Source organism: Harmonia axyridis, chromosome 5 (assembly GCF_914767665.1).
Source record: "Harmonia axyridis chromosome 5, icHarAxyr1.1, whole genome shotgun sequence".
Classification (NCBI taxonomy): domain Eukaryota; kingdom Metazoa; phylum Arthropoda; class Insecta; order Coleoptera; family Coccinellidae; genus Harmonia; species Harmonia axyridis.
In genome coordinates, this window is record NC_059505.1 from 20369055 (window position 1) to 20396926 (window position 27872).

General features: G+C 33.7%; 2 protein-coding genes across 3 annotated transcripts; one reads left to right on the top strand and one right to left on the bottom strand.

Annotated features, from left to right (window-relative positions):
- Positions 1 to 3228: 3228 nt before the first annotated feature.
- LOC123680702 lies at positions 3229 to 19081 on the bottom strand. Its single transcript, XM_045618736.1, has 2 exons — positions 17902 to 19081; positions 3229 to 4358 (listed from the first exon to the last, which is right to left on the bottom strand). Exons 1-2 carry the CDS (start codon positions 17916 to 17918, stop codon positions 3917 to 3919), a joined length of 459 nt encoding a protein of 152 aa, XP_045474692.1. The 5' UTR covers positions 17919 to 19081; the 3' UTR covers positions 3229 to 3916.
- A 7478-nt stretch (positions 19082 to 26559) lies between these two features.
- LOC123680262 lies at positions 26560 to 27476 on the top strand. 2 transcript variants are annotated; one of them, XM_045618063.1, is made up of 2 exons: positions 26560 to 27021; positions 27339 to 27476. In XM_045618063.1, exons 1-2 carry the CDS (start codon positions 26560 to 26562, stop codon positions 27387 to 27389), a joined length of 513 nt encoding a protein of 170 aa, XP_045474019.1. In that variant the 3' UTR covers positions 27390 to 27476. The 2 variants fall into 2 exon arrangements, with proteins under 2 accessions (XP_045474019.1, XP_045474020.1); XM_045618064.1 differs by having other exon boundaries at positions 27342 to 27469.
- The last annotated feature ends 396 nt before the right edge of the window (positions 27477 to 27872 follow it).

Below are 27872 nucleotides of genomic sequence, written 5' to 3' on the forward strand. Positions count from 1 at the left end.
GCAAATTTTAAACGTAAAATCACAGCCCAAACGGGACCATCTAGAGCAAAAATGACAAGAATAAGACTACCCTCAAAATCATCTCGAGATCCCAGGAAAAATCCAAAACCTTCGATTCTCCTCGCAGGTTTCGAGTATACGGGGTGTTTCGGATTATTTTGACATTTCAAGTCCCATATTTCTGTGGTATCTGTGGACAATTTGACTGTCAGTGTCATGTTAATAATAAATATTCCATTTTGGTATATGAAAGTTCTTGAGAAAGTTTGCAGTTTCCAAAATTGTTATTTAATATTTAAATAAATGCCGACAGATAAAATGCAAAGTCTTCGGCGAATCAAAAATTCGATAGATATTTGTCAAAATTTGGAAATGAACATTGGTATCATCGAATGCATTTTCCTCAGTTAAGGTTTGTTTGAAGGGTTTGTATTATTGATTCAATTGGATGAATGTTACTTTATTTCAGGTATTTTTCGTTTATTTTCCACAAACTATAAAACTACATTCTCATTCGTGAGAATTTGAATCTATTGCGACAGAAGATGGAACTACAAAAGAGAACAGAAGCTTCATTCATCAATTCAGTCTTGGATTGGAGTGAAAGTTGTGCTGCTATAAAACAGTACTAAACAGAAAAAATCCTTATAGATAATTCACAATTGATTTTGTTACGGAAAAAAGAGGCAAGTTAGTGATGACATTCAAAAGTTTCCATGTGTTTTTTAAATATCTAAAATACACACTTTTACGACAGAAGAGTGCAAAAATATAGGTGACCAATCCGTTTTTGAAGAATTTGAGTGCAGTGCTGTTGAATTTATAATGAATGAGTCAAATCTTTCATACGAATAATGTATATATACCCTGTTATATTATTTGCTGCTCAACTGAAACATGTATTAATAAACTTTGGAAATTAGCGACTCTCAAACTTATAACCTGATTTCTCAAAAAGGTTCCACCAAGATATGATATTATAATTGATTATGAGGTAACATAGGCCATGGGTATTTGAAAGGCAAGTCTATTCATTCTGTCTCTTTTTAGTTTGGTTATAATAGCTATACTGAATATTTCTAAAAATAAAATTCACTTTAAATGTGAATTAATTAAATTTAGACTTCATATCATATATGACTATAAATTTGAGAAAGACATATTCTTCTAAATTCCATTCTTTTGAATAGTACTTTGAAGATATTCATTTCAATAATGTATGGTCTTCCTCAAGTTGAAGTTTGGGGATTAGATTTTCTTGAAATGAATATTTATTCTCCATTTTTTTGTAAAACAATCAAATTATTCATGGATGGCGAGGATATATATAAAATCAGTTCAAATTTTTCACTTGAATTACTAGTCAAAATGTTACTACAGAAATAAAATTTGAAGGATCATTCAGTATATGACAAATTTTAACATGGCAGTTACTTTCGAAATTGGTATCAATTTTCCAGCAATTCAATGTAGGTATGAAATACCTCAAAAAGTAACTATTCATTAAAACTTTCCATGTCATGAATGAATGATTAAACTTTTATAAAAATGTATATACCTATTTGTTCACTAAAGTTTCCAATCTTTTAATGCTATCCTCCTGATTTATTCATTGTTTTTCATTTTGGTAAAAATTAAATTATTCATTGATTCAGATCCAAAGTTAACATTTGAAAGAATCAAGTCAGTGTAGTTATCGAATCCACCAATATGGGTCAATAGTATTGGCCGATACAATTTTAGTACCGATTTCAGGTCCTTTTGAATGAAGTAAAAATTGAACAATGATCTTTGTATCTTGAAATGAGTTTTGCTCTTTTCCAGTGTTCAACAATGAGATAATTATTAAATTGACTCAAGAAATTAACAGAGTATGCTATATCAGGACTAGTTAATTCTGCTATAGATGTTAATAAACCTATTAATTTCTTATATGGTTCATCATTACAACTCTCTTTTGTTGAATCAAAATTCAATTTAGTTTTCAAAGGAGTTTTCGCATGTTTACAATGTTGAATTTTGCAATACATATTTGAAGAATATAAGCGATAGCTTTACTACCTTTTCAATAATTTCTAGTAATATTCATCCCTAAACATTTTTTAGCTTCCCCTAATTTCTTTATCATGAAATTTTCACTTGAATTTTCTATCAGAAAATTCATTCAGAATTAACATTAGTTAAAACAAAAAAGTCATACACGTACAATGCAACAATAGTGAGCAAGTTATTTTTTGATTTATGTAAATTCTATGCTCAATTGTTGATTTTTTGAAACTTATATCTATCAAAATTTTATTTGCTATACAATAGGACATAAATTGCCCTGTTTAATTTACTTCTGAGTAAAACCCAGAGCTACAAGTCTTGTTCTATAACATAGCGAACCATCACTATTGAGCTTTTTCTTATACACCCAATAATAGTCCATTACACTGGACCTTCAGGTTCAGTTCTACAATTTCTCAGGCATTATTCCTGATGAACGAATCATATTCTTCCTCCATCGCTGCCTTCCATTGCGCTCCGTCTCATCTAGCTAAGTCTTCGTCAACAGTAACTAGATTTTCTATGTATCTCCTATCTTCTCAATTTTCTGAAACATACATGTACGTTATGTGATCTTGAACTGTCTTTGATTCTCATTTCGATCTTCTCAAATCCTGATTAGTACTGGTGGCTGGTATTTGGACATGATATATAGTCATTATCATGATTCATTTCATCACTAGCCCATCACTGAATTAGGATTATCTAGTGATATTTCTATATCATCCCTTTTCTATGATAACTACATCTCGACTGGTACTAATGACATTGTTACCTATATTCTGTATCCCTTTGATCGTTCACCAGAACCCACAAAAATCATTTTTGTCCATATACCTTCAAGAAATATGCAACAGAAGAGTATGCAAAATACATTGATACAATTTTCAGATTCTAAAAACGCTTTAGTTCTTCAGGAATGTCCAATTGGTCTTTCGAATTGTTGCAATTATTAATTGTATAATATATTCCTTTATAAATATGAAGAATACGTTCTATTCAATTGGGGGCTCTCTAGAAATCACTATTTGGTATTCAATCTATGCAACCTATATAATTGCAAATTATATATTGTATTATTTTATAAATTATGAAAAATAACCTACTATTAACCAAATTTTTAGATTTCAAAAGGTGTCCTTCCTAGTATTCTAAATATATACACCCTATATAATTGTTGATCATATATTATATTTCTCAATAAATTATGGAATAGAAGAATAATTTGTTGCTCAACTGAAAAAAGTATTGATGAACCTTGGAAATGAGGGACTTCTTATAATCTGATTTCTCAATGATGTTACACCTAGATATGATATTACGATTGCTTGTGAGGCAACATGAGCCATGGGTATTTGAAAGGTAGATCTATTCATTCTGCCTCTTTTCAGTTTATTATAGCTAAACTGAATATTCCTAAAACAAAAATTTCACTGTAGGTCTTTTCATAGATCTTATCGAATGATAATGTAAATTCAATATTTGTCAAAACTGAAAATGAACATTGTGTAACGAAATCGCAGTTCGTACATAAAAGAGGGGTTCTTATTAAAAACTCTGTCTTCTGGGGCGAAGATATCAGATTTCTTTATTGTTTACAAACTCTCGGAGATACATAAATTTTGCATAGTTATATGAGTAAATTTCGATTTTCGTTTTTGTTATTAACATATGACAATGAATATAATCAAGATTAGATAGAGGAGAGATGGAAGTTACAGTGGTAGGGCGGCGCGCAACAATATAATTTGATGAATTTGAATTTACAGCGCGAAATTCAAACATCCTCCCCCGCCATTTCCGAATATTAAAAAGAGAATGAGGAAATCAATTTTCAATTTTATTCAATAATAGTCGATAAATGAAATTATTGCAAAGTTTTAGAGTCAGAGATCTCTGGTAGAGGACAAACCTTTGATATTGGTCTTGTGAACACTCCATCTCTTGTTTTTAAATCGACTACCCTAACTCTATTATCAGGACCAGGATAAACTTTTAATATGCGTGCTCTGCGCCAATTCAGAGGGGGTGAATTGTTTTCTTTCAAGAGAACCAAATCATTGACCTTTAAGTTTGGGTTGGGCTTTAACCATTTAGGCTTATTTTGTAAGTTATTCAAATATTCGACAGACCACCTCTTCCAAAAATCTTGTTGCAGCTTTGTGCAAAGTTCCCAACGTGACAAGCGGTTTGTAGGTGTTGTGGGGACATCCTTATCCGGGAATGTAGTCAGGGGCGCTCCTATAAGGAAATGCCCTGGGGTCAGGCAACTCAAGTCAGTAGGGTCGTTCGAAAGGGGACACAAGGGCCTGGAATTTAACACAGCTTCAATTTGGGTGAGTACCGTGAGCTCCTCAAATGTAAGAGAAGCATTACCAACTACGCGATATAAGTGATGCTTGGCGCTTTTAATTGCAGCCTCCCATAATCCTCCCCAGTGTGGACTATGAGGGGGTATGAATTTCCATTGTATGCCTCTATTACTCAAGTAATCTTCCAAGACATTAACATTATTCTTTATTTTGAAAAAGTCATAAAGATCCTTCAAAGCATTACTTGCTCCGAGAAAGTTGGTTACGTTATCACTATACATACAAGCAGGACATCCTCTACGCGAGATGAACCTTATGAGTGCAGATATAAAGGCCTGAGTACTAAGATCGCTCACTAACTCAATATGTACTGCTTTTGTAGCCATACATACAAATATACAAATATAGCATCGTATTATTGGGGCCTTCCGCAAATTAGAGGATTATATCAATAATGGCCCTCCGTAGTCCAGTCCAACTTGAGAAAATGCTCTAGCGACTGAAACTCTCACTTTAGGAAGATCTGCCATTATTTATTGGGCATTTTTTGACCGGAATCTATAGCCAGTGATGCATTTATTTATTATATTTTTGATATCTTTAAGTCCGTTTAAAGGCCAAAATTTCAATCTGAAATTGGAAAGAACCGTTTGAGGACCAGCATGTAGTAATTTTTCATGTTCCAATTTCAGCATCAATTTTACTATATTATTTCGTGAGGGCAACAAAATAGGGTGGTTTTGGTCGAAAGGAAGATTAGATAATGATAGCCGACCGCCGACGCGTATTATGCCTTGACTGTCCAAAAATGGACTTAGTTTGACGATATTTCTATTTTTTATTTCAGAACCATAATGGAAATGTGAAAATATATTTGAAAAATGAGTCCTTTGTATAACTTTAATTATGGAGAGAAGGCAATGCTGAAGTTCGCGAACCTTAAGTGGGCCTTCTATTCTTTCCTGTAACCTACAGTTATTGTAAAATCGAAAACAATACGTAAGGCTTCGATGAAACCTGGAAAATGTAGAAAAGGATTTTGACAACTTTTCCAAATCCGATTCTGTTTGAGAATCCTCCGGTAAATCTTTAAAACAAGGAGTAAACTTGAGTTCATGAAGGTTTGTATCGAAATTAGATAAAAGGTTGGGACCTTTCCACCAAGTTAAACTATTTGTCAAATCTTTGGGTGATAACCCTCTCGAAACCAAATCGGCGGGATTTTGAGCAGATCTCACATGAGCCCACCTACAATTAGAGGTCATCTCCTGTATGATTGTCACTCGATTGGCTACAAATGTAGACCACCGAGAAGGGGGAGATGATATCCACGATAATGTAATTTCTGAATCAGAAAATAAATGAGCGCTATCTATTTTTAATTTGTCATAGATATTTATGATCTTATTCATTAATTTTGACAATAAAAGAGCAGCATTCAATTCAAGTTTTGGAAATGACAAACTTTTCAAAGGGGCCACCCTGGATTTGGCGCAAATGAGGCGAGTTGAAATGGTACTATTGGTGTAGGTAACACGCAAATAAATACAACAACCGAAGGCCTTCGTACTAGCGTCACAATAACCAACTAATTCATTCTTTGAAACAGGAATATTTAATTAGAGAGAGCGTGGAATTTTCAATTGTTTTAGGTGATCAATTCCCTTCGAATAGCCTTGCCATTCATCCGACACTTCAGAATATAATTGATCATCCCAATCGATATTACAAGACCATATTTTTTGCATTAACATTTTTAGTCTAATTGTAAACGGGGCGATCAAACCTAAGGGATCGAAAACTTGTGATATTAAGGAAAGAACATGGCGTTTTGTAAGAACATTATCATATTTGAAGTCTGGAATTGTGATCAGGAAATCATCATTATGAGGATTCCACATTAGGCCTAACACCTTATCAGGAGAGTCTGAAATTTTGAAATTGTAGTTATCGCCATTTTGGGAATGAATTTTATCGAAGTATCTCAAAAATTCTTCTGAATTTCATGAAGCTCATGAAGCTCAATATACATCGCCTTTAAATCTTCTGATGAATTCGCGCCGCAAATGAAATCATCCATATAACATTACAGACTATACAAGTCTGCTTCCAAACTCAACAGCGTGGGCGTCGTAAGTCTTCACATTGTTGGCAGGGTCGTTTTTCATATTGTTGGGTCATATAAACTTAAATCCTTCATCTATTTACCTCCCTAGTATTCCAGACTCACTGGTTTCCATACCCGGTTACTTGATTTATAGGCAGGACAGTACAACAACTGTAGGTCATGGTGGTGTTTGCATGTATGTGGCCACGAATATCTCTTCATCTTTTTCTTTGGAAGTAACTAACCTTGACCTGCCGGGAATTGACAATATATTTCTTGATCTGTTGGAGGAGAAGTCTTGCTTCTTTACCATCGGCTGCATTTATCGACCTCGCCCTTGCCAATCCGATACTTCTCTGGCTGCTCATCTGGGTAGTCTTTCCACGACCAAGCGCAATCTATATATAGCTGGTGATTTTAACATGCCCGACGTTGAATGGCCTATGACATCAAAGACCTATAATTCGGCATCATAGCGTTTTTGTAGACGCTATCCGCGACTGCAACCTCTTTCAACTGGTGGACTTTCCTACGCGCTTTCGCAATTTGCAGACTCCTTCTCTTCTAGATCTATTGCTAACGAACGATACTGACCTTGTTTCTAAAATTGAACAATATCCACCCTAAGGCAAATCAGACCACATTATCTTACTCTCCACCATTCATATGAAATCACGTACACCATCCGAGAGGTCAAGAAAACAATTGAAAATCATAGACTATCATCAACTTTGTCTGAGACTGTGGGACGTCGATTGGGATACACTTCTTACGCCCAATACTGATACTGAGGAGATGTGGGCTGTTTTTGCCTCAACCCTTCTAAACTTGACCAATGAATGCTCATCTGTGAGAAATATTGTTCACATACCAGCTAAGCCATGGATCGATCAAAATATCCTTAGACTAATACGTCACAAGAAGTCCATATGGCAACGTTATCTACGCCGTAAGCAAGTAAGAGACTACGAAGACCATCGACGTTTCTCCAATTCACTTTCGTCACTAATTGTCGACTCCAAAAAGGAATTTGAATCCAATCTACTACATTCTAAGAACAATAAAAAGTTTTTCAAATACGTCAGATCAACCCTTAATTCTAAAGTTGACATACCATTGGTTCGCAATTCTAGCAATACTCCCTGCTCCTGTCCCGAGGAGACGGCAAACGTCCTAGCTGATTCCTTTGCTGCCTCTTTTACAAGAGGAGCCCACCAACTCCCAAGATTGAACGTTGAGAGGAATTCTTCTGAAATAACGGAGTCTCCTTTCGGCCCTGCAGTCGTTGAAGCCCACCTATCTGCACTCAATGTTAACTCCTCTCCTGGTGCGGATGGTATCACTGCTAAAATGCTCAAAGAATGTGCCCAACCTCTTTCGTACCCTCTTTCTATTCTGTACGAGAACGTTCACTTCAAACACCCTACCTACCCTCTGCTTGGCGTAATGCACTTGTAACGCCAATTTTCAAAAAGGGAGATAAACGTGACGCAGAAAATTATCGTCCAATTAGTCTGGTTCCGATTGTGGCGAAGGTGTGCGAGAGAATCATCTTGAGTGGTGTCCTCGAATTTGCACTTAGCGGTAACCTTATTCCCGAATGTCAACACATGGAAATTTTCAATTTTTTTTATTTGGGTATTTTGTGCCCATTTTGTGCCAATTTTTGCCGTATGAAAAAATTTTTGTGCCCATTCAGTTTTCGAGATATTTCGAGTTTTCCCTGTGAGTCACTTACTTGTCGGACGGAAATTTTCATCTTTAGATAAATTGTGCTCGTTTTGTGGCGTATCGTATGGATTTTGAGCCCCTACAGTTTTCGAAATATTTGTAGTAATTTCAGTGAGATGTAGCACAATTCAGCGACGAGCATTGTATTATAAAATTATGCTTCGGATAAATCTGCATTTGCTCAACTACATATGCTTATGCTTATAAATATACATTTTTGTGTCTCGAATGAGATATTTTTGCCTTGCAGTGCATATTTACTAATTTTCTGTTTCATCTGCATATTTTCAAAATAAAATTTGTTTTCAAACAAATAGAAACAAGCCAAATAGAACCGTACATCGAGAATATATTTGACAAATCCCAACCAACTTTTATGAGCTTTTGTCTACTCAACCTCTAAGGAATGGAGTGTTTGGAGAAAATATTTATCCCGATTGCTAATTTTACTAACATCTGGTGAGAATTACAAGGGAACACATAATCGATGTTAACTTGGTCGACTTCAAAAACAAAACAGTCGAACAATCGCAAAACAGATTGAACGAAACTGAAAGTAAATTAAGAGAATTCAAACGATGTGTCAAAACAGCATACCTGAATACACCGTCTAAGAATCGAACACACAGAACCATAGACAAACTAATTTATCTATGCACAGAACTAACACACCCAGGGCCGTAGTGACCGGGTGGGAAGGAAGTTGAGCTTTCCTCGGGGCATATTTCAAGAGCGCCAAATTGACCCTAGATCGTTCAAAAACTATAGCAAAATTTCATGATGAAAATAGATTGTTTTTGAATCACTAGGTACCAGGGCTGGCGCTAGCAATTTTGGCGCCTGAAGCGAAGAATTTTTTAGCGCCCCCGCTGAAAAAGTATCAATCAAACCGTAAAGACGAAGAACTAAAATTTCTCCATAAAATGGACCAATAATGATCATTTCACTTTCCTTTGGAAACAAGCCGTCAGTAAAAAATCGGAATTCCTCATTTTCCTTAATAACTCCAATTCAGGAACATCCAGTATACGTATAAGATAGAAACAATTCAATTATTAATAAAAAACAAAATTATTTCGAATAATTTGGTTCAAACTACGTTATCAAACCTCTTTTTCCCACATAATAGATATAAGTAAACAATGTCGACGATAAACCCCACAGGAAAAAATAGATCTATGCCCTTGTAAGTAATATATCTGATTTTCATATTCACAAGACACAAAAAATATCAACTGCGTACGATCACACGCAGAACTTCGAAAACTAAATGAGAAAACATATGTTCCGCGGAAAACATTTGGAATTTAATAGTAACTAGTTTCGAATGCAGAATCGTAGGAATTTCCAATATGTTGAATGAGTAAACAACTTCCACATAATTCGAAAGCGAAGATAGTGTTTTCTTTCGTCTTTGTGAAATACATTTCATCCCTCTTTCAATTAGGGTAATAGTCAATGCGTATATTGGTTGGGTTGCCATGTGTTATTTATACCCTCGTTAAGCTAGCAGAACCACTTTCGAATTTTCGATTTTTTTTTTGGCCATAATTTTAGGCTCATTTTAGGTTAATTTATTACCCTATTCAAAAATTTTTTGCTCCTTAATTGTCGGAGAAATCGCGGGTTCTGCTAGCTTAACGTTAAGCTAGCAGAACCACCAAGCTAATCGATATCTTATGGAAAATCTGATTACACCATAATTTTAGGCTCACGTTTGAACCCATTAACAAATTTCTGAATATAAGTTTTTTTAAAAACACCCTGGGTTCTGCTAGCTTTACGGTTAAGCTAGCAGAACCCAATCGTAAATGAAGACCTCAGAATAATTTGAATATCATAATAATTTTGGGCTCTATTCAAGCTTATTAATTACCCTATTCCGAAATTTTTTGCTCTTCAAATTACCGAGAACTCGTGAGTACTTCTACTGCATTCATCCAATTCCGTCAGTACGTGAAAAATGCAAATCTCATATGAAAATGGAAAAAATTATTACGGCATAATTTTATGCTCTATTCAAACTAATTAATTACCCTATTCCGAAATTTTTTGCTCCTCAGATTACCGAGATCTCATGAGATCCACTACTTCATTCATTCAATTCCGTCAGTACGTGCAAAATGCAAATCTCATATGAAAATGGAAAAAAATTATTACGGCATAATTTTAGGCTCTATTCAAACTAATTAATTACCCTATTCTGAAATTTTTTGCTCCTCAGATTACCGAGATCTCATGAGTTCCACTACTTCATTCATTCAATTCCGTCAGTAAGTGAAAAATGCAAATCTCATATGAAAATGGAAAGAAATTATTACGGCATAATTTTATGCTCTATTCAAACTAATTAATTACCCTATTCCGAAATTTTTTGCTCCTCAGATTACCGAGATCTCATGAGTTCCACTACTTCATTCATTCAATTCCGTCAGTACGTGAAAAATGCAAATCTCATATGAAAATGGAAAAAATTATTACGGCATAATTTTAGGCTCTATTCAAACTAATTAATTACCCTATTTCGAAATTTTTTGCTCCTCAGATTACCGATTTTTTTTTTTGGCCAAAAAAAAAATCGAAAATTCGAAAGTGGTTCTGCTAGCTTAACGGGGGTGTTATTTATTTAACAGGCGGCTTAGTAAAGACGGTCTGGAAATTTTTATGAACGCACTACGCTGCGGAGCGGACCAACCTCAAGTTGTTTTTCAGAATCAAGACTATATTTTGATAGAAATACACTCTGGGCTAAATTGCTGCCCCTCGAATAGAGGCGCCCGAAACAGTCGGTTTCACCACTAACGCCGGCCCTGCTAGATACTTGCTAGAGATAATAATTGTGGGGGTGATTCAGAATCCATTATCAAGATTTCAGATGCGTATTTTTTAGGTCAAAATAAGACTTTTTTACATGAACATATGTCCGCAAACGCTCAGTTACCGAACCAAAAACGTTTAAGTTCTTATTTTTAGTTAATGTCTAAGGAAACTTGTAATTTGCTCTTAAACCAAAAGTTTTTTGTTTTCAATGTAATAATAGGTTCTTATCATTAATAAAAATTTTAATGAAATGCAGCCAATTACAAAAAATGATTTCACTTTTTTCTCGATGACGATCGCAGATGCGTAAAAGTAACAGAAACCAAAAAATTTATGAATATAATATACATTTATTTCATATGTTAGAATTCACCAGCGCCGTACTGCAAAAAGTGTATGAGGCGAAAAAATATCTCCTTTACAATCAATTCTTACTATCTTAAGAGCTCTAAAACTGAAAGAGCTGTGAAGAAAGGACTAAAAAAATCTTTTATGCCCTGTAGTTCGGTAACGAAGCGTTTGCGAGCACAGGTTATTGAAAAAAGGCATTATTTTGACCTGAAAAATATGCCTCTGATATCTTGATACTGAATTTTAAATCACTCTGTATACTTACTCAATGTTTTTGTATTTTTATATCTTTGTATATTTTTTTAAATGGGGGCGTTAGAATCCGTTTGTCGTCTCAGTCGTTCACTGAAGGATTGAGTGAATCTCTAATTTCAGCGGACCTTCTGTTTGCGACATTGAAGAATTTACAACTTTTTTTTATAACATATTAAGCAAAATACTCTAGACGAATCTTTATTGCGAAAAAACTATGTTCAGACATTATACAATGCCACGATACAAAAGCTGTAAGGAAAAGATAAAGATAAAACTTTTAATCATTAAATGAAACAACAAACAACGGTTGTAGAAGAAAGATGCGAAGCACATAATGTTTTATTGGCCAACGTATAACATAAATTCATAAAATCTCGAATAACTCTTGAATTATTTAATTTGAGAGCATAATCATGTTCGGACACTACCCTTATTTTTCACCGTAGAATTCAACGAAATCACAAAAAAATAGGGTTCAAATTTGGAAATCGAAAGTTATGATCAAATTTTGTTCACAATTTTTGGCACAATATTTGAAACACCCTGTGATGATATTTCTCAAATTCAAAATATGCATGATATTCCAACATCATTCTAGTTTGAGGAAGTTAATTGAGTATACGCATAGGATATTCACAGTAAAAATAATTCACGTAATTGTGACTGAGGAAATTCTCTATTTTTTCGGTTTTTTCTTCATATTTTGAAAGCTATGAGGATTAACGCAATAATTTCAGCAAAGAGTCAGGCCCGGTCTGGCTCCACTGGGGGCCCTCGGCTAGATGCTGATTTGGGGCCCCCTTCAGGAAATAAAACAAGAATCTATCACGGCAGCCAAAACGTGCTCTTGAATAATTTTAAATTATGGTTGTTGAGGTTTGAATGAATCTCAAAGTATTCTGCCTCCAGCAGCAAATTTAGATGAATTTATTATTGTATCTCTAATTGAAAGAACAAGATTATGCATTCAGTACTCCTTGAAAGTGGTTATAATTGAAGTAGAATGAGATTTCAATGAGAGACCAATGACGTAACTACGAAAATAAAAATGAAAAACACAAGACAAAAAAAATGTACAATTATAAACTGAACTTTAAAGTAACAACTAGGTATATTGATACTAAAAAGTAAAATAGGCCTAAAATAATAATGAAATAAAAGTATAAAATAAATCATTATATGAAGTAGGTCAAAATGAATACTGTTGTTAACAATATAAATACAAAAAAAATTCTTAGCACATTGCTAGTTGAATAATTAATGATTTTACTAACTATCCTTTCAGTCTTTGGTAAGTTCTTCACAACTCCTGCCCATGACATTAATTATGTCATCTTTGTCCAAGTCAGAAAATAAATCTCTTTCCATATTCATAAAAACTAGGATAGAAATAAGGTTTTGGCTTGAACTAGACCTAAGACGATTCTTGATTATTTTTAACTCAAAAAATAGTCTTTCACAGGTAACCTGTATACAAAATATCGTATTTATAAGATACATACAAGTGAATGAAAAAGCCCGATCCAGAGAAATCAAAAAGAACTGAAAATACGCATGACGAACACTTGACAATTGCTTTACTGTCATTACGTAGACCACAAAAAGTTGCTTCTTCTGATTCAGGTTCTGAATCAATTTGACAGTAATCTAAATTTCCTTCTGCTTTGTTTAACATTTCGCCTGGGATTTGTTCATCTTGAGTATTTCCGATTTTCATGAAACTTTTGAACTGATTGCAAATTATTTATGTTAATAATCAAGGTCTTCAAACTTTTCAGGTTTGAAATACAAGAGAAGACTATAGTTGGAATATCTTCAAACTTATTTCATTGAACTTTCTTGGGTGTAACCAAGACAGGTCCTCTAAAATTTCTCTATTTGGACAAAAACTTTCTTCAATGCTGGTTCTAACACATCGAAAATACTGACTTGTAATTATTTTTGTTGAGATTTTAGGAGAATCATCTTTTGATTTTTCCAGACATCCGTTTTTTCTCTGAAATTCTTCTTTCCGTGAAATGCAATTTTATTTCCATATCAATATTCCGATTCTTCCGATTTACAATTAATAGCAGACTCTTGGCGCATACTCTTTTATTTTCGTGTATACAACTTCAAAATGTTTATGATTTCTTTTTTCATTTATTAGTTTGAACAGTGATTGAAATGAATTCCAAGCAACAGCGTAGTTCAATGTTTTAGTTTGCAAATATTTTGAACCAGGAGTTATAACAAGAACCAAATGTAAAACGAATGAAATAAATGAGTTTCTAATTTTTGATCATTGATTTGCCAAATTTCTGGCCATTTGTCTGGATTTACAACCAAACTGACCATCATGTTTTTTTAATACGGTTTACTGACGTCAATTATTTATCTTTGGCAGTTTTCTTCAACACACTTTCATCAATTATCGAAAATAGAGCCTTAGAGACTTTTGCAGTCTTTAAAGTTTGTATGTTGTTCTTTGTTTCTTTCTACCATACTGCCATTCGCTTGTAAGATGAACTCAGAAAAACTGCAGATTCTTCCACCAATCCAAACAAGTTTTCTGTCTCTAGTAACTTTACTTCTGAATCAGCTACTAGGTTCAAGACGTGATAGATACGTCATATTTTCATTTAGCTTTTTAAGGTGAGCCTGTAAACCGTTATAATACTCTTTCATGTTATTTTTTCCATCGAATGAACATGAAACGATATTTGATTCCAGAATTCCGTACTTGGTTTATTCTGGAGTTACACGTTTTTACAATGCAGGACCACTCGAGTCTTCAACTACAGTAATTTCTAGAAGCCTTTCATAATCTTTTCATCGAATGACTTATCGTACGAAAATAGCCAATTGGTATATAAGTGCTTCCTATATCTTGGAAAGAGTCTACCATGACGTTACGAATAATGCTATCGTGGAAGCCCAGTGACGGCTCGTGCCCTCGAGATGTGGGTCGGCCACACACATATATATATATATATATATTTTTTTTTTTTTCACCTTATAGGGTTGGTATCTCTTAGTGCCGGGCATATATATATATATATATATATATATATATATATATATATATATAACAACTCAGTCAATTTTATGTACCACTCCTTAAAAAACCGACACAACAAAAAGAAGAAGACAAGACCTAAAACGTGACACATACCAAAGAAAACTGACTTTGACATTCACGTTCCAATATTGTGAAATGACGAGAAATTGAAGGTGAGATACATTTATTTTAATTAACTTATTTTGTGAAGTAAACTATTGTGTACACTATTTTAAATGTTTGTGTTTTTTTACAGCCTCAATTTTAATTATTATTTCATATTGTAAACTATCAGATGAGTTATTTTTACTGAAGAAGGAGAGTGTTCTCCGAAACGTATAATTATATATTTTTTTTATATGAACTGAACAACTTCATTAAAAACCTGACACTTCCAAATAAAGAAAATACTATTGACTATTAAAAAGCAGGTAAATAACATGATCAAAATATATATATATATATATATAATAGCGCTGGTTCCGCCATCGGCTCTTGGCCGACCTAACGTGATGAGATGCTTTCAGTGACATTCCAGGAGTTGCAATTGTTAATTGTATAGTTGTAACATTTGTGTTACATTTCAGACCTAATGTTACGGTGTTACGTACAATTCTGGAATAACTTGTTTGTGGTGATGTTACGAAAAGTAACCATTTACGATTGTGGTTTGTTACAATTTATGAAAGGGAATAACAACGCTGAATGCTTTGGAAATCGAATATTAGGTGGGTCCGAAAGAAAATATTGGCCGGTATAAGTTATATTTTCCTGTTCTGAGTGGAAATATTCATTACCAAGGGAATTTGGATATCGAAATCGATAACTCCGATCGAGTTTGAATGAATTGAATATCTAGAATTATTTTCTATTTTCCGACAATTTTTGGGTCGGCCCGGCCGACCCTGCCGACCCTGACGAGCCGTCACTGTGGAAGCCTTTCAAAATTATATTGCGTTTTATCGAAGCAATTGTTTTTATCAACTTGTTCAAATAAAAGATTTCGACAAAAATATCAATACAGAACCTTGCCCATAATGTCTATTCGTTGTTCATTTTAAAACGTTTAAATGAAATAAAATTGTCAAAAAAACATATTTTCAAAAATTTGTTTAGTTAAGTTTGGTTCAGCTGGGGGCCTCCTTGGGCCGGGGCCCTCGGCGATCGCCGACCTGCCGACCTGGCCAGACCGGGCCTGCAAAGAGTATCTGAAAATGGAAATTTTGATAATATCTGGAACATAAAATGAAAATAGGTACTCAGATTAATGATATATTTTCATTCATATATATTCTTCTTCTCCTAGATCTATTGTTTAGTCTGGTCTTATAATTTCGTTATAATTAATTTTTTTCGTCAATTCACTGATAATTAGAAATGCATGAACATGTATTTCAGAGTAAGCTGCTTCACGTACAGAGTTTCAGGATCTACTTTGAAATAATGTGAGGAATAAAAGCTTGGAGAGAAAAAAAATCTCATTCCAAGTGATAGTTGAAGTTGGGAAATGTAGGTATATGGAACACTATTTTTGCCCTCTTTATTAGATCCTTCATTAGGTATTGGATAGAGTAGTCCGTTACTTTGTGATAGATCATTTTAATTATAATTCAAAACGAGATATTTACTAACACTAACTTCATTTGAAAATCTTTAAAATACAGTAAAGAAAACTGTTATCTTTTCATAAAATAAAACATGAAAAATAGAAATGTTTTGCCCTTACTACTTTAGAATATTACTATGTTAAAGTAATATGTAACATCTACTATGAGTCACAGCATCAAGTTGGTGACTCACATGAAAAACTCGAAATATCTCGAAAACTGAATGGGCACAAAATTTTTTTCATACAGCAAAAATTGGCACAAAATGGGCACAAAATACCCAAATAAAAAAAATTTAAAATTTCCATGTATGAGTCACAGCGTCAAGTTGGTGACTCACAGGGAAAACTCGAAATATCTCGAAAACTGAATGGGCACAAAATTTTTTTTTGCGGCAAAAATTGGCACAAAATGTGCACAAAATACCCAAATAAAAAAAAATGAAAATTTCCATGTATGAGTCACAGCGTCAAGTTGGTGACTCATGGTAAAAACTCGAAATATCTCGAAAACTGAATGGGCACAAAAATTTTTTTTTACAGCAAAAATTGGCACAAAATAGTCAAATAAAAAAAATTTAAAATTTCCATGTGTGAGTCACAGCGTCAAGTTGGTGACTAACGGGAAAAAATTGAAATATCTCGAAAACTGAATGGGCACAAAATTTTTTTCATACGGCAAAAATTGGCACAAAATGGGCACAAAATACCCGAAACAATTTGATACCAAAATTCGAGGAGTGGATCACCAACTTGACGCACCTTAGTCATGCTGACCTTGGTGTAATTGTGTCAGAGAATCTAAGCTGGTCCGACCACATTCTTCAGGCAGTAAACAAGGCCAAAAGAAGTTTATTCATGGTCCAGAAAGCTTTTGGTAGATGTGATCCCACCACCTGTTCTTTCCTCTACAAACTCTACGTGAGACCCATACTGGAGTTTGCTGGCCCTGTGTGGGGTCCATCATTGAGTAGAGACTCGGCATTGTTGGAGAGCGTCCAGCGACGGGCAACTCGTTTGCCCTACGGTATCTTACGTCCCAGTTATGGTGAAAGACTGTCCATCATGAATCAGTCCACGTTTGATGATAGGAGGCTGCGTGGTGATCTCATCATAACTTTTCGTGCTCTCCACAACCTTTTTGGAGTCGACCTTAGTGGTCTCTTCAATTTGAACCTGGACGACCGCCTGCGAGGTCACGCTTTCAAGCTGAGGAAGGAAAGTTTCAAGACATCCCAAAGACAGTTTTTCATCACAAACCGCGTGTTTACCGTTTGGAATTCTTTACCTTCATCGGTGGTGAACTCAGTTTCTGTGAACTCCTTCAAAAACAGCTATGACACCTGGTTTCGTCGCGAGTGAGTGCTACTTGTGGAGCTATAAATTACTTTTTCCGTTGTAATGCATTTTTTTTTTTAAGTTTCGGTGTATTTTTTCTTATATTCAATTTTTTTTGAGTTTATAGGCTTGGCCTCAACTCTTTACCTTGTAATAATAATAATAATAATAATTCAATAAAAGGAATCCAGTCAGAAATATTTCCAGAAAATACTGGAATATTCAACTCAGGCAATTTTACATGCATTTTATTTTCTGCCGGTAGATCATCAGAGGTAGTTGGGCTGCTTACCTTATGTTTAGAGTCATATTGACTTATTTTCCTTTCAATTTCAGACAAGATCCGGCAATATCTAGCTTCCATCTCCTCTCTATCTTCAGTGTCTACAACCTCAAATTTTCCAGTTTGAAGATATTCAATTTTATCTTGAATTTTGTTATATTTGGTGAAAGCTTCAATTAACCAATCACGCCTCGACAAATATTCTTCAATAACAATCGCTTCTCTATCCTTATTTCTATTCAGATATCTTTCAAGACGCTCGATAGTATTTTTGTGCGCTGTTCTTTGTTCAATTAAAGCTTCCATTTTGACTTAAAGAAATATTAAAATGTCACTTTTGGTTCAAGAGATAAGCAATAGAATATTGAAAAAACATACAACAGTTTACACAGAAATTCAAACTTCAGAAATGAATCAATGTTAATTCGAATATGAAATGAATGTTTCCAGAAAAAAAATATGAATTTAAATTCCGTGGACACTGATGCAAAACTTCAGTAAAAACTACAAATTCTAATAATAAAACAAATAAAATATGCTGAAACTGTGCAACAAAGATAGTGAAATTTCTTTCAATTCAGTAAAGAGAGATGGAAATACGCACGTATTGTTCAATCACAAGTTCACTGTTTTCACTTTTTATAGAGATAACTGAAACAATCTGACCTGTATTTTTTATGTGTGTTTCGCTCAATTCCTTTACTGTAGGTGAAGTCGAAAACCTGAATCTTTGCAGGGGCTCAACGGGAAACCAGGAACACTTCTCGCCAGGTAGAAATTCCAGGTGGTTACAGGATGAAAATTCGTAGAAAATTTCTCTTCCGTGGATGAATCAAATTTTATTCCTCTCGTCAAAGGATGTGAGGGGTACTTCCCTTACTGGTAGATGTTCTAGATGGATATACGATGAACCAGTTCGTGGACAATTCTTTCGTCGTGGATCAATCAAAGTGTTTTATCTTTCTTCAGTGAATCAGTGGGAAAATTCCCGGGTTTCGGCACCAATTTTTATGTAACGAAATCGCAGTTCGTACATAAAAGGGGGGTTCTTATTAAAAACTTTAAAAACTCTGTCTTCTGGGGCGAAGATATCAGATTTCTTTATTGTTTACACACTCTCGGAGATACATAAATTTTGCGTAGTTATATGAGTAAATTTCGATTTTCGTTGTTGTTATTAACATATGACAATGTATCGAACAATGAATATAATCAAGATTAGATAGAGGAGAGATGGAAGCTACAGTGGTAGGGCGGCGCGCAACAATATAATTTGATGAATTTGAATTTACAGCGCGAAATTCAAACGCATTGAATGCAGTTCCTTTATTTCAATTATTGATTCAATTGTAACTTCATTTCAGGGCAAACAAGTAAATATCCAATGGAATGATAGCCCTCGAAATATACAGGGTGAGTCTTTGACTTGTACATATATTTTAACCGAAGATTCTTGGGGTCAAAAGAAACACTTTTTTCATTTACCATTTTTTCCGATTCGGCCCTGTTTAAAAGATATAGCCATTTTAAATTTTCATAATGAGCTAATTCACCCCTGGTAACCGGAACACTGAAGTTTTCGCAAATATAAGATATACAATTTGAACCTTGGAAATAAGCTATTAAATTGAAAAAACCATCATAAACTCACTTTTAACATTCCATTTGTTGAACAAAGAAGTATTTTCAATACAATAAATGAATTATTCCAATTTCACTGACGATAAAGATTAAATATTTTCCTCTTGATTTTCTATTTCATTTTCGATAAGCATAACGAATTGAGCTTGCTACCACCCATATTAGCTTAGCTCTGATACTCATAATTCATATCCATTCATTTATTACATCGCATTTATAATATATCGTACAAGAATTGTCATTTAACCTCACATTCACAAATAAATCTGTAAAAGTTCTAACACAGACTAGTAGTTGTTAAATTATATTTAGGATTCGGAATATTTTGTTATAATTTCAGTAAAGAACTTGGTTTGAAAATAAAACTCTTTTATTACGTATGACGACAACTTGTACAACAGCTACAACTTGGTTAAGTCACAGACATTTATTGAAATGTCATATACTATGTTGACCATAGAATTAGCAGGTGGGTATGTTCAACATCCCCCTTCAATTTAAATATTCATAACAAATTTTTAAATTGCGAACAAAAAAAAATATTAATACATTATTTTACATTTAACATGTTTCTGAAATAAACAAATTTTTCTCTTTGTAGAGATTTAGTAAAAATATCAGCTACATTTTCACTTGTGCTTACAAATGATAGTTTGATTAAGCCTTTTGCAACAATATCTTTGATAAAGTGAGCTTTAATGTCAACATGTTTTGACCTTTTACTATTCTCAAAGCTTTCAATTTGTTTAAGAGCACTTTGATTGTCTATCAATAAAATTGTGTTTGAAATGTTCAATTCAAAATCTGCACAAATACCTTTTAAGTAAAGTAACTCAGAAGCAGCCACCGCACTGGCTAGATATTCAGATTCACAACTTGACTGAGCTACTACATTTTGTTTTTTCGATATCCACGTCACTAAATTTTTGTTTAAAAATATTGCACAACCACTTACACTTTTCCTGTCTAGTTGGTCGCTTCCCCAGTCTGCATCAGTGTAGGCTGTTATCACAAAGTTTTCGTTGCTTGTTTCATAAGTCAAATTCAAGTTAACAGTACCTTTCAGATATCGTACAATTCTTCTTGCAGCGTTCCATACTTGCTGTGTAGGTTTTTCCAAAAATCTGCTTAAAAATATTACAGAATATGCTATATCAGGTCTGCTGATTGTAGCAATATATAGTAAGGATCCAATAATTTCCCTATATGGTACCTTAATAACTTCTTGATCTTCAACTTGGAAGTTTGGTTCCATAGGTGTTTGAGCTTCTTTACATTCATGTAGATTAAACTTCTCTATGATTTTATTTATCAACTTCTTCTGGCTGATAAGCCATTTGTGGTCTCGTTCAATAATTTCCATTCCTAAAAAATTTTGAAGTTTTCCCAGATTTTTTGCATTAAATTCTAGTTCTAATTTATGTTGAATAAAGTCACTGTTTCTGCCAGTTACAATTATATCATCAACCCATATTAAGAGCCATACATTGTCTCCTGTATACAAGCAGAAATCGTTTTCAGATCTCTTTAATTTGTATTTTTCTGCAAATTGCTGAAACCTCTCGTTCCAAAGTCTTGGAGCTTCTCGTAAACCGTATAGTGCCTTTTTCAATTTTAATGAATTGTATTTTCCTTTTGTATTGACACCTTCAGGAATTTTAATAAAGATATCGATGTTCAGTTTTCCATTGAGAAATGCTGTAGGAATATCAAATTGTTTTATATCCCAGTCCTTTTCTAGAGCATGAGAAATAAAGAATCTTATTGTTTGATATCTTGCTACAGGTGCATATGCATTATAATGATATTCTTCTTGATATCCCTTAGCTACTAATCTAGCTTTCTTAACTCCACATTGCTTGGTTCTAAATACCCAACGTGTATCAATGGCAGTTTTTCCTTCTGGTAAAATAGCTGGTTCCCATGTTCCATAATTTTCGTGTGCCATAAGTTCTTTGCTTATTGCATCTTGCCATCCATTTCCAATTTTCATGGCCTCTTTATAGTCTTTTGGATTTTCGGCTTCTGTCAAAAAACAATAAACATGGTATAATTCATAGTCGTTGAATCTTGACGGTATTTTTGTTTGTCTTCGTGATGTTGTTTCTGTGTCACATAGCTTGTCTTCTTGCGGTTCTCCAATTACATAGTTTTCTTCATTTTTCATGTGGTTATCAGATTCTTGATATGATGTGTCATTCTCATCAAACTTGACATCTCTGGAAATAATGATTTTATTCGTTTGTGGATTCCACAATCTGTATCCATTTGCGCTATATCCCACCATTCTCATTGGTGTTGCCCTGCTTTCGAGTTTGTCTCCTGAATTTGGTATTTTCACAACCCAAACTTTACTTCCAAATTCTCTCAGCTTGCTCAAGTCAGTCTTGGAGTAGAAAATACTGACTGGTATCTTTCCTTGCAAAGCAGCTGTTGGTGATCTGTTCAACTGGTATGCGGCACATTGAATAGCTTCACCCCATAAACTTCTAGGTAGGTTTGTTTCTGTAAACATAGCTCTTACCTTGTCTAATAATGTCCGATTGGCTCTCTCACTAACTCCGTTCTGTTGTGGTGTGTAGGCCAGTGTATACTCAGTTTTAATTGCTTTTTGTTTACAAAAATTTTTCAGTTCGGTACTTGTATATTTACCTCCTTGATCCATTCTTATTCTCGAACACACAAATCCTTTGGCTTTCATTTCTCTGATGTACTGCATTAGATTGAAAGGTGCTTCGCTTTTGTTCCTCAACAGGTATACTGTAACAAAATGTGAATGATCATCAATTATAGTTTGATAATACCTTTCCTCATTCAATGTAGGGGTTCGTATTGGCCCTCCAATATCTGAATGCAAAAGTTCCCCAACAGATTTGGATCTCGGTAGTTGTTTACTCTCAAAAGGTTCTCTTGTTCCTTTGGCTTCTCTACATGGACTGCATGTGGTTTTTGGAGTTGGCAAATTCATCTTCTTCATATAACATTCCGAAATATGTCCCAACCTTCTATGCCATATATCTCCTGTTGCTACTAGGTTACATACTTCTTCTTGTAATTCGAATGATGCTATGTATAATTTGCCCATAGACTTGCAATTTATTATTGTACCATCCATACTTTCTATGAAAGTTTTGTTTTTATCAAAAATCACTTTTTGTCCTCTTTCATTTAACCTTTTCACAGACAACAAATTATTTGTCAAATTCTGTACAATAAGAGCATCAAATCGTATGTTCCTGTTTTTATATATAACTCTTAGTGTACCCATTCTCTTCGCAATCAAAAAATTTCCATTTGCAACCCTGATTTTCACTTCATTGTCTAGATTTCTTACATCTGTCATCAATTCTTCTACTTTTTCAGTGACAAGATGGTCAGTGGCTCCACTATCTAAAACAAAATTTATTTTCATATCAGAATATGTTATATTCACCTCTCCTGAATTGAGAATTTCTGAAATGAAGACTATTTCTTTCTCATCTGTGTTTTCCTCACTTGTGTAAGCTCGTCTATTGAAATTTCTGTTGAATTTACCTCCTTTTCTCTGTGTGTAATTTCTTCTACCTCTACTTAAACTCGATACCTCATTTTTGTTCTTCTCCGGACAATCTCTCAGAAAATGATCTCCTCCACAACCATAACATTTGTAGTCTTTTTGATTCTTCTTTGTTAAAAATACTGTGTTTCTTTCAGTGGATCCCTGCAAATCTTTGAGCTTCAGTTCTGCATCCAAAAGTCTATTTTTCACAAATTCCAACGTTATGCCTGTGTTAACAGTTTCCATGGCTGTTATGACTGTGTCATATTTTTCGGGCATTGTTAACAATAAATAACAGACCTTATCACTTTCATCTAGATTTGCACCCGCTCCTTCAAGTTCTCTCAGCAAACTTTCAACCTTCATGAAATGTTCCTGTAGTTCATCAACTGTACATTTCATTTTCAGAAGTCTTTTCATAATGTACAACTTTGCTAGTGGACTTTTCCGTTCAAATATGTTCTTCAAAGATTGTAACATCTCAAGAGCAGTTTTGGCATCCTTGATGTATTCCAAGTGTTGATCAGACATACATTGAACTATTGTACCTTTGGCTTTTGAGTCTGATCTATCGAATGCTAACATATCTTTCTGACTGAGTTCGTTATATTCATCCTGGGTGGTTCTTAGCACGTGACTCACTCCTTCCTTGTCCAGCAGGATTTCTACACGAAATCTCCAATTTGAATAATTCGTATTCGTCAATTGAGGAAATGGCAGTGATACTGACGACATTTTCTTGCCTTTTTCTTACTTTTACTCTTCCGTTATAACCTCCAATTTTCCGGTAGATTTTTTTATTCTTAAAAAATCTTGTTTTTCTCCAAACCTAAATATCAATCTGCATGTCTGGTCCCATAACCTGTTAAATTATATTTAGGATTCGGAATATTTTGTTATAATTTCAGTAAAGAACTTGGTTTGAAAATAAAACTCTTTTATTACGTATTACGACAACTTACAACTGCTACAACTTGGTTAAGTCACAGACATTTATTGAAATGTCATATACTATGTTGACCATAGAATTAGCAGGTGGGTATGTTCAACAGTAGTCTGTGGTTTTGAGTTTGAACCTCAAATTTCGAGTGTTGCAAATTTAAACACAGCAGTTCGAATAATCTATGTTCTAACCTAAAATATTCATTTACACTGTTGTTGTTATTATGATATTTGCTTAGAATATAGATACATATTAATGTTCTAAGGATATTTGATATTATGTTAGCATGAAATGAAAATCATCGAAGATTTGAAGAATCCCAACAGAATATTGAAATTCCATACATATTTTCGAGAAATTTAAAAACAATTTCCAAAATAATTGTGTGGATACAAAATAAATGAGTGTGCATTCTGATAGAAAGTAATTCCTTTATGAAATGAAGCATTTGATTTCCAACGATCTCATAAAAATAAAAATAATGATCTGCTTCAATATTTTTGGAGCCATCAGTGTGAAAATATGGAAATGAAGTTTTATGGCTCTGTAATCAATGGAAAATGTTAGACTCCACTTGTTATGAAATTTGTTCTATAATATGTACCTGCATTTTAGCCAACTCTACTTGATTCATCTTGATTTCGCCATTGAAAATAAATGAGAAGTAATTAATATAAATATCCACAATTGAATATCCTGTTTCTTTCAACTCACCTATTTGTTTTCATATTAAAACAATTATAGCACTCTTGGAAGTATGTCAATCATATGCTTTAGGATGAATTTATGGAGTAGCAAAAGAATAAAAGTATTTAATCTCAATCACATGAAAATTTGTCTAGTATGTACTTAGTGTTATGTTTCGATGTGAGTTTGAATGACCACAAGAAGAATACAGTATTGTTCGATGGCAGTCTTTAGTGTGATATTGATTGTTGTCATTAAAATGGGACTTTTTTAAACATGGGCTTTATGGTAAATCTGGACTTTTCAAAATAGAATGTTGATTTTAATGAAGTATCTTATTATCTGAGCTGTGTCAAAGCTCAATAATTTGTAATCAAATAGAAGAGTTGAGGTGAGCTTATTCAAATAACTTCATTTTCAAACTAAGTTGGCTAGTAATTCAATTCTAAAATCTGAGACATGACATCCTAGTAAATATTCACTTCTGTGGTTTTTTTTTTCCACAACAGAACAGAGTTGCATTTAGCCAAAGTACCCAATTTTTTGAATTTCACAGATAATTTTTTTTTTTTAAGATCAAGTTACTCGAAAACGGCGCTTTGTACGAGAAAATATGAGGAATACTTTTATTTTTCAAATTAGCCAAATATTCTTCAATGAATGGTCAAATTAATTTTAAGAGTTGGGTTCTTAGATTTTCTGGTATTTTTATGTGATGTGATGTTCATAATGAACAAACTGAAAGATGTGTAGGGAATCTTGTGTTCGGAGAAGATGTATCACATCAAGGAAAAGCTATATTCCAAAAATCATTTCCTTCAATAGAACCATTTACGAGATATAGCCGAAAATCACATTTTTTTATCGATTTTCAACAGCCTGTATCTTAGTAACCGGGCCGAATCGGAAAAAACTATAAAGGAAAAAAGTGTTTCTTTTGACCTCAGGAATCTTCGGTTAAAATATATGTACAAGTCAAAGACTCACCCTGTATATATTATTCATTTTTAATTGACTTACAAGAATATCAATATTTTCATCGGCAAGACATAAAATGGCAAATTTTTTTTCAAAGTTGAAATTCAGAGAAAAATGTGCTAATAATTGTGTATTGCAACTATTAAATGAACAAAATGGACCATAAAAAGGATTACAACTTAACTAACAAACAGAAACTTTTTCTGTCAATTTTTCCCTCCCAATCATTAATTAAATTTGGACTTATGAATCATACATGTCTCTATAAAGAAGAAATGTGCTACTTTGAAATCTGAATGTTGGGATTATATTATAACGCTCACACTTTGATTATTCATTTCTCCCAAATTCTTCAAAGAAAGAAATTGCCATTTCTGGGGAAATGAGATCTGAGAATTTGGTTGATATCGGTTATTTCTTATTCATTATTAAATAATACAATATACGATTTATATTTCAACAAAATTTTAATAGGCATGACATGCGTCTGACTGACAGTTATGATCATAGAGAAATCTTTTTTTATGGTTATGATGAAATCGTTACGGTTACTGACTGCGTTCGGCAAATCCACACTAGGGATGGGCAAAGGTCAGAAAACTATCGATATATGTAAATAGATAAATGTTACATGTGGAGGTTGTCTCGAGTATTCGCTCTGATATTAATATCTGTTAAAGTGGGAAAATCAACTACTTCTAAATTGAATTTTGTACCAATATTTACAATAAAAATTGTGGATTCCGACTGGATCAAATTTTAGTTCCGGGAGAACTTTTCCAAGTGGGTTATTTTGTGGATATAGCTGACCCAAATCGTCTACTGAAAATGTGAAAATCAACATCTGTTCCCAGTGCAGATAGCGGAAGAAGAACAGGTGATGGAGTGCGTGAAATGCAAAAAATCCGCCTCATCGAAATTACCGGTGGTCAGCTGTGATGGTTGTTCGCGGAATGTTTGTAAACAATGTGCGAATTTGACATCATCGGAAATAACAGTGATTGAATTGAAAGTCAAACGCGTCATTAAATTTTACTGCCAATCCTGCTTGAGGGGTGAATCCGTCGAACTTTTTAATAAAATAATAGAGACTAAAGATGACCTTATAGAGAGTACGAAAGAAATCATAAGACTTCTAGAACAGGATCTCAAGAAACTTCGGGAAGAATTCGATAACTTGGCTACAACACCTTCAAGCCACCAGTTCACATATGCGGAAGCCGTAAATAAGATAGCAGACCACGGAAATAAATCCATACCTAACGTTCCTTTCATTGTATGCAAACCGAAAAGTAAACAGGATTGCTCTAGAACAAGGAAGGATATAGTGGATAAATTGGATGTGAGTAAACTATCAGTAGGAATAAATTCGGTATTGAACAGAAGGGATGGCTGTGTGTTAATTAAATGTAACTCAAATGGATCTACCAATAAAATGAGAGATGAATTGGCTTCAAAAATGGGAGAAAATTATGACATAAAAGAAACGAAAATGAGACTTTTTCAAGGATGATATTATAAAGGCAATTCGAAACCAAAATTCATTTCTTGAGGAAACAGACGAACTAGACCTAGTTTTAGCTAAAATAAACAGAAATAATACATCTCAATACGGTATAATAGAATGTAACGGTTCAGCATTCAAAAAATTGATTTCAGCAGGCAGAATATATATCGGACTCCAAAGATGTTCTGTTTGGGAGAATTTGAAAGTATCAAGATGTTATAAATGTTATGGCTTCAACCACAAAATTAGTGACTGTAAATATAACGGCCCCACCAAGTGTTCCCAGTGTCCTGATTCTCATTACTACAAAGACTGTAAGTCCAAAAAATTTTCATGTATCAACTGTGTAGAAAATAATAACAAATTCAAAACCAGATATGATGTAAATCACTCTGTACTTGATAAAATTTGTCCTTTGTATGAGATCCAAATTAAAAAGCTACGTGAAAGAACGGACTATAGATCTTCAAATACTATTGCATAATTATGGATCATTATCTTGAAGATTTTGATATAACATCTATTCACAAATCAAATAATGACATTTTCTCTGGTTTTCAAGATTTGAATGATTTTGTGAGGGTAAAGCGCGATTTCAATGTAAAGATGTTCCATGTTAATATAAGAAGTTTAAATAAAAATCTTGACTCTTTAAAACTAGTTCTGAATGAAATAGATTGTTCATA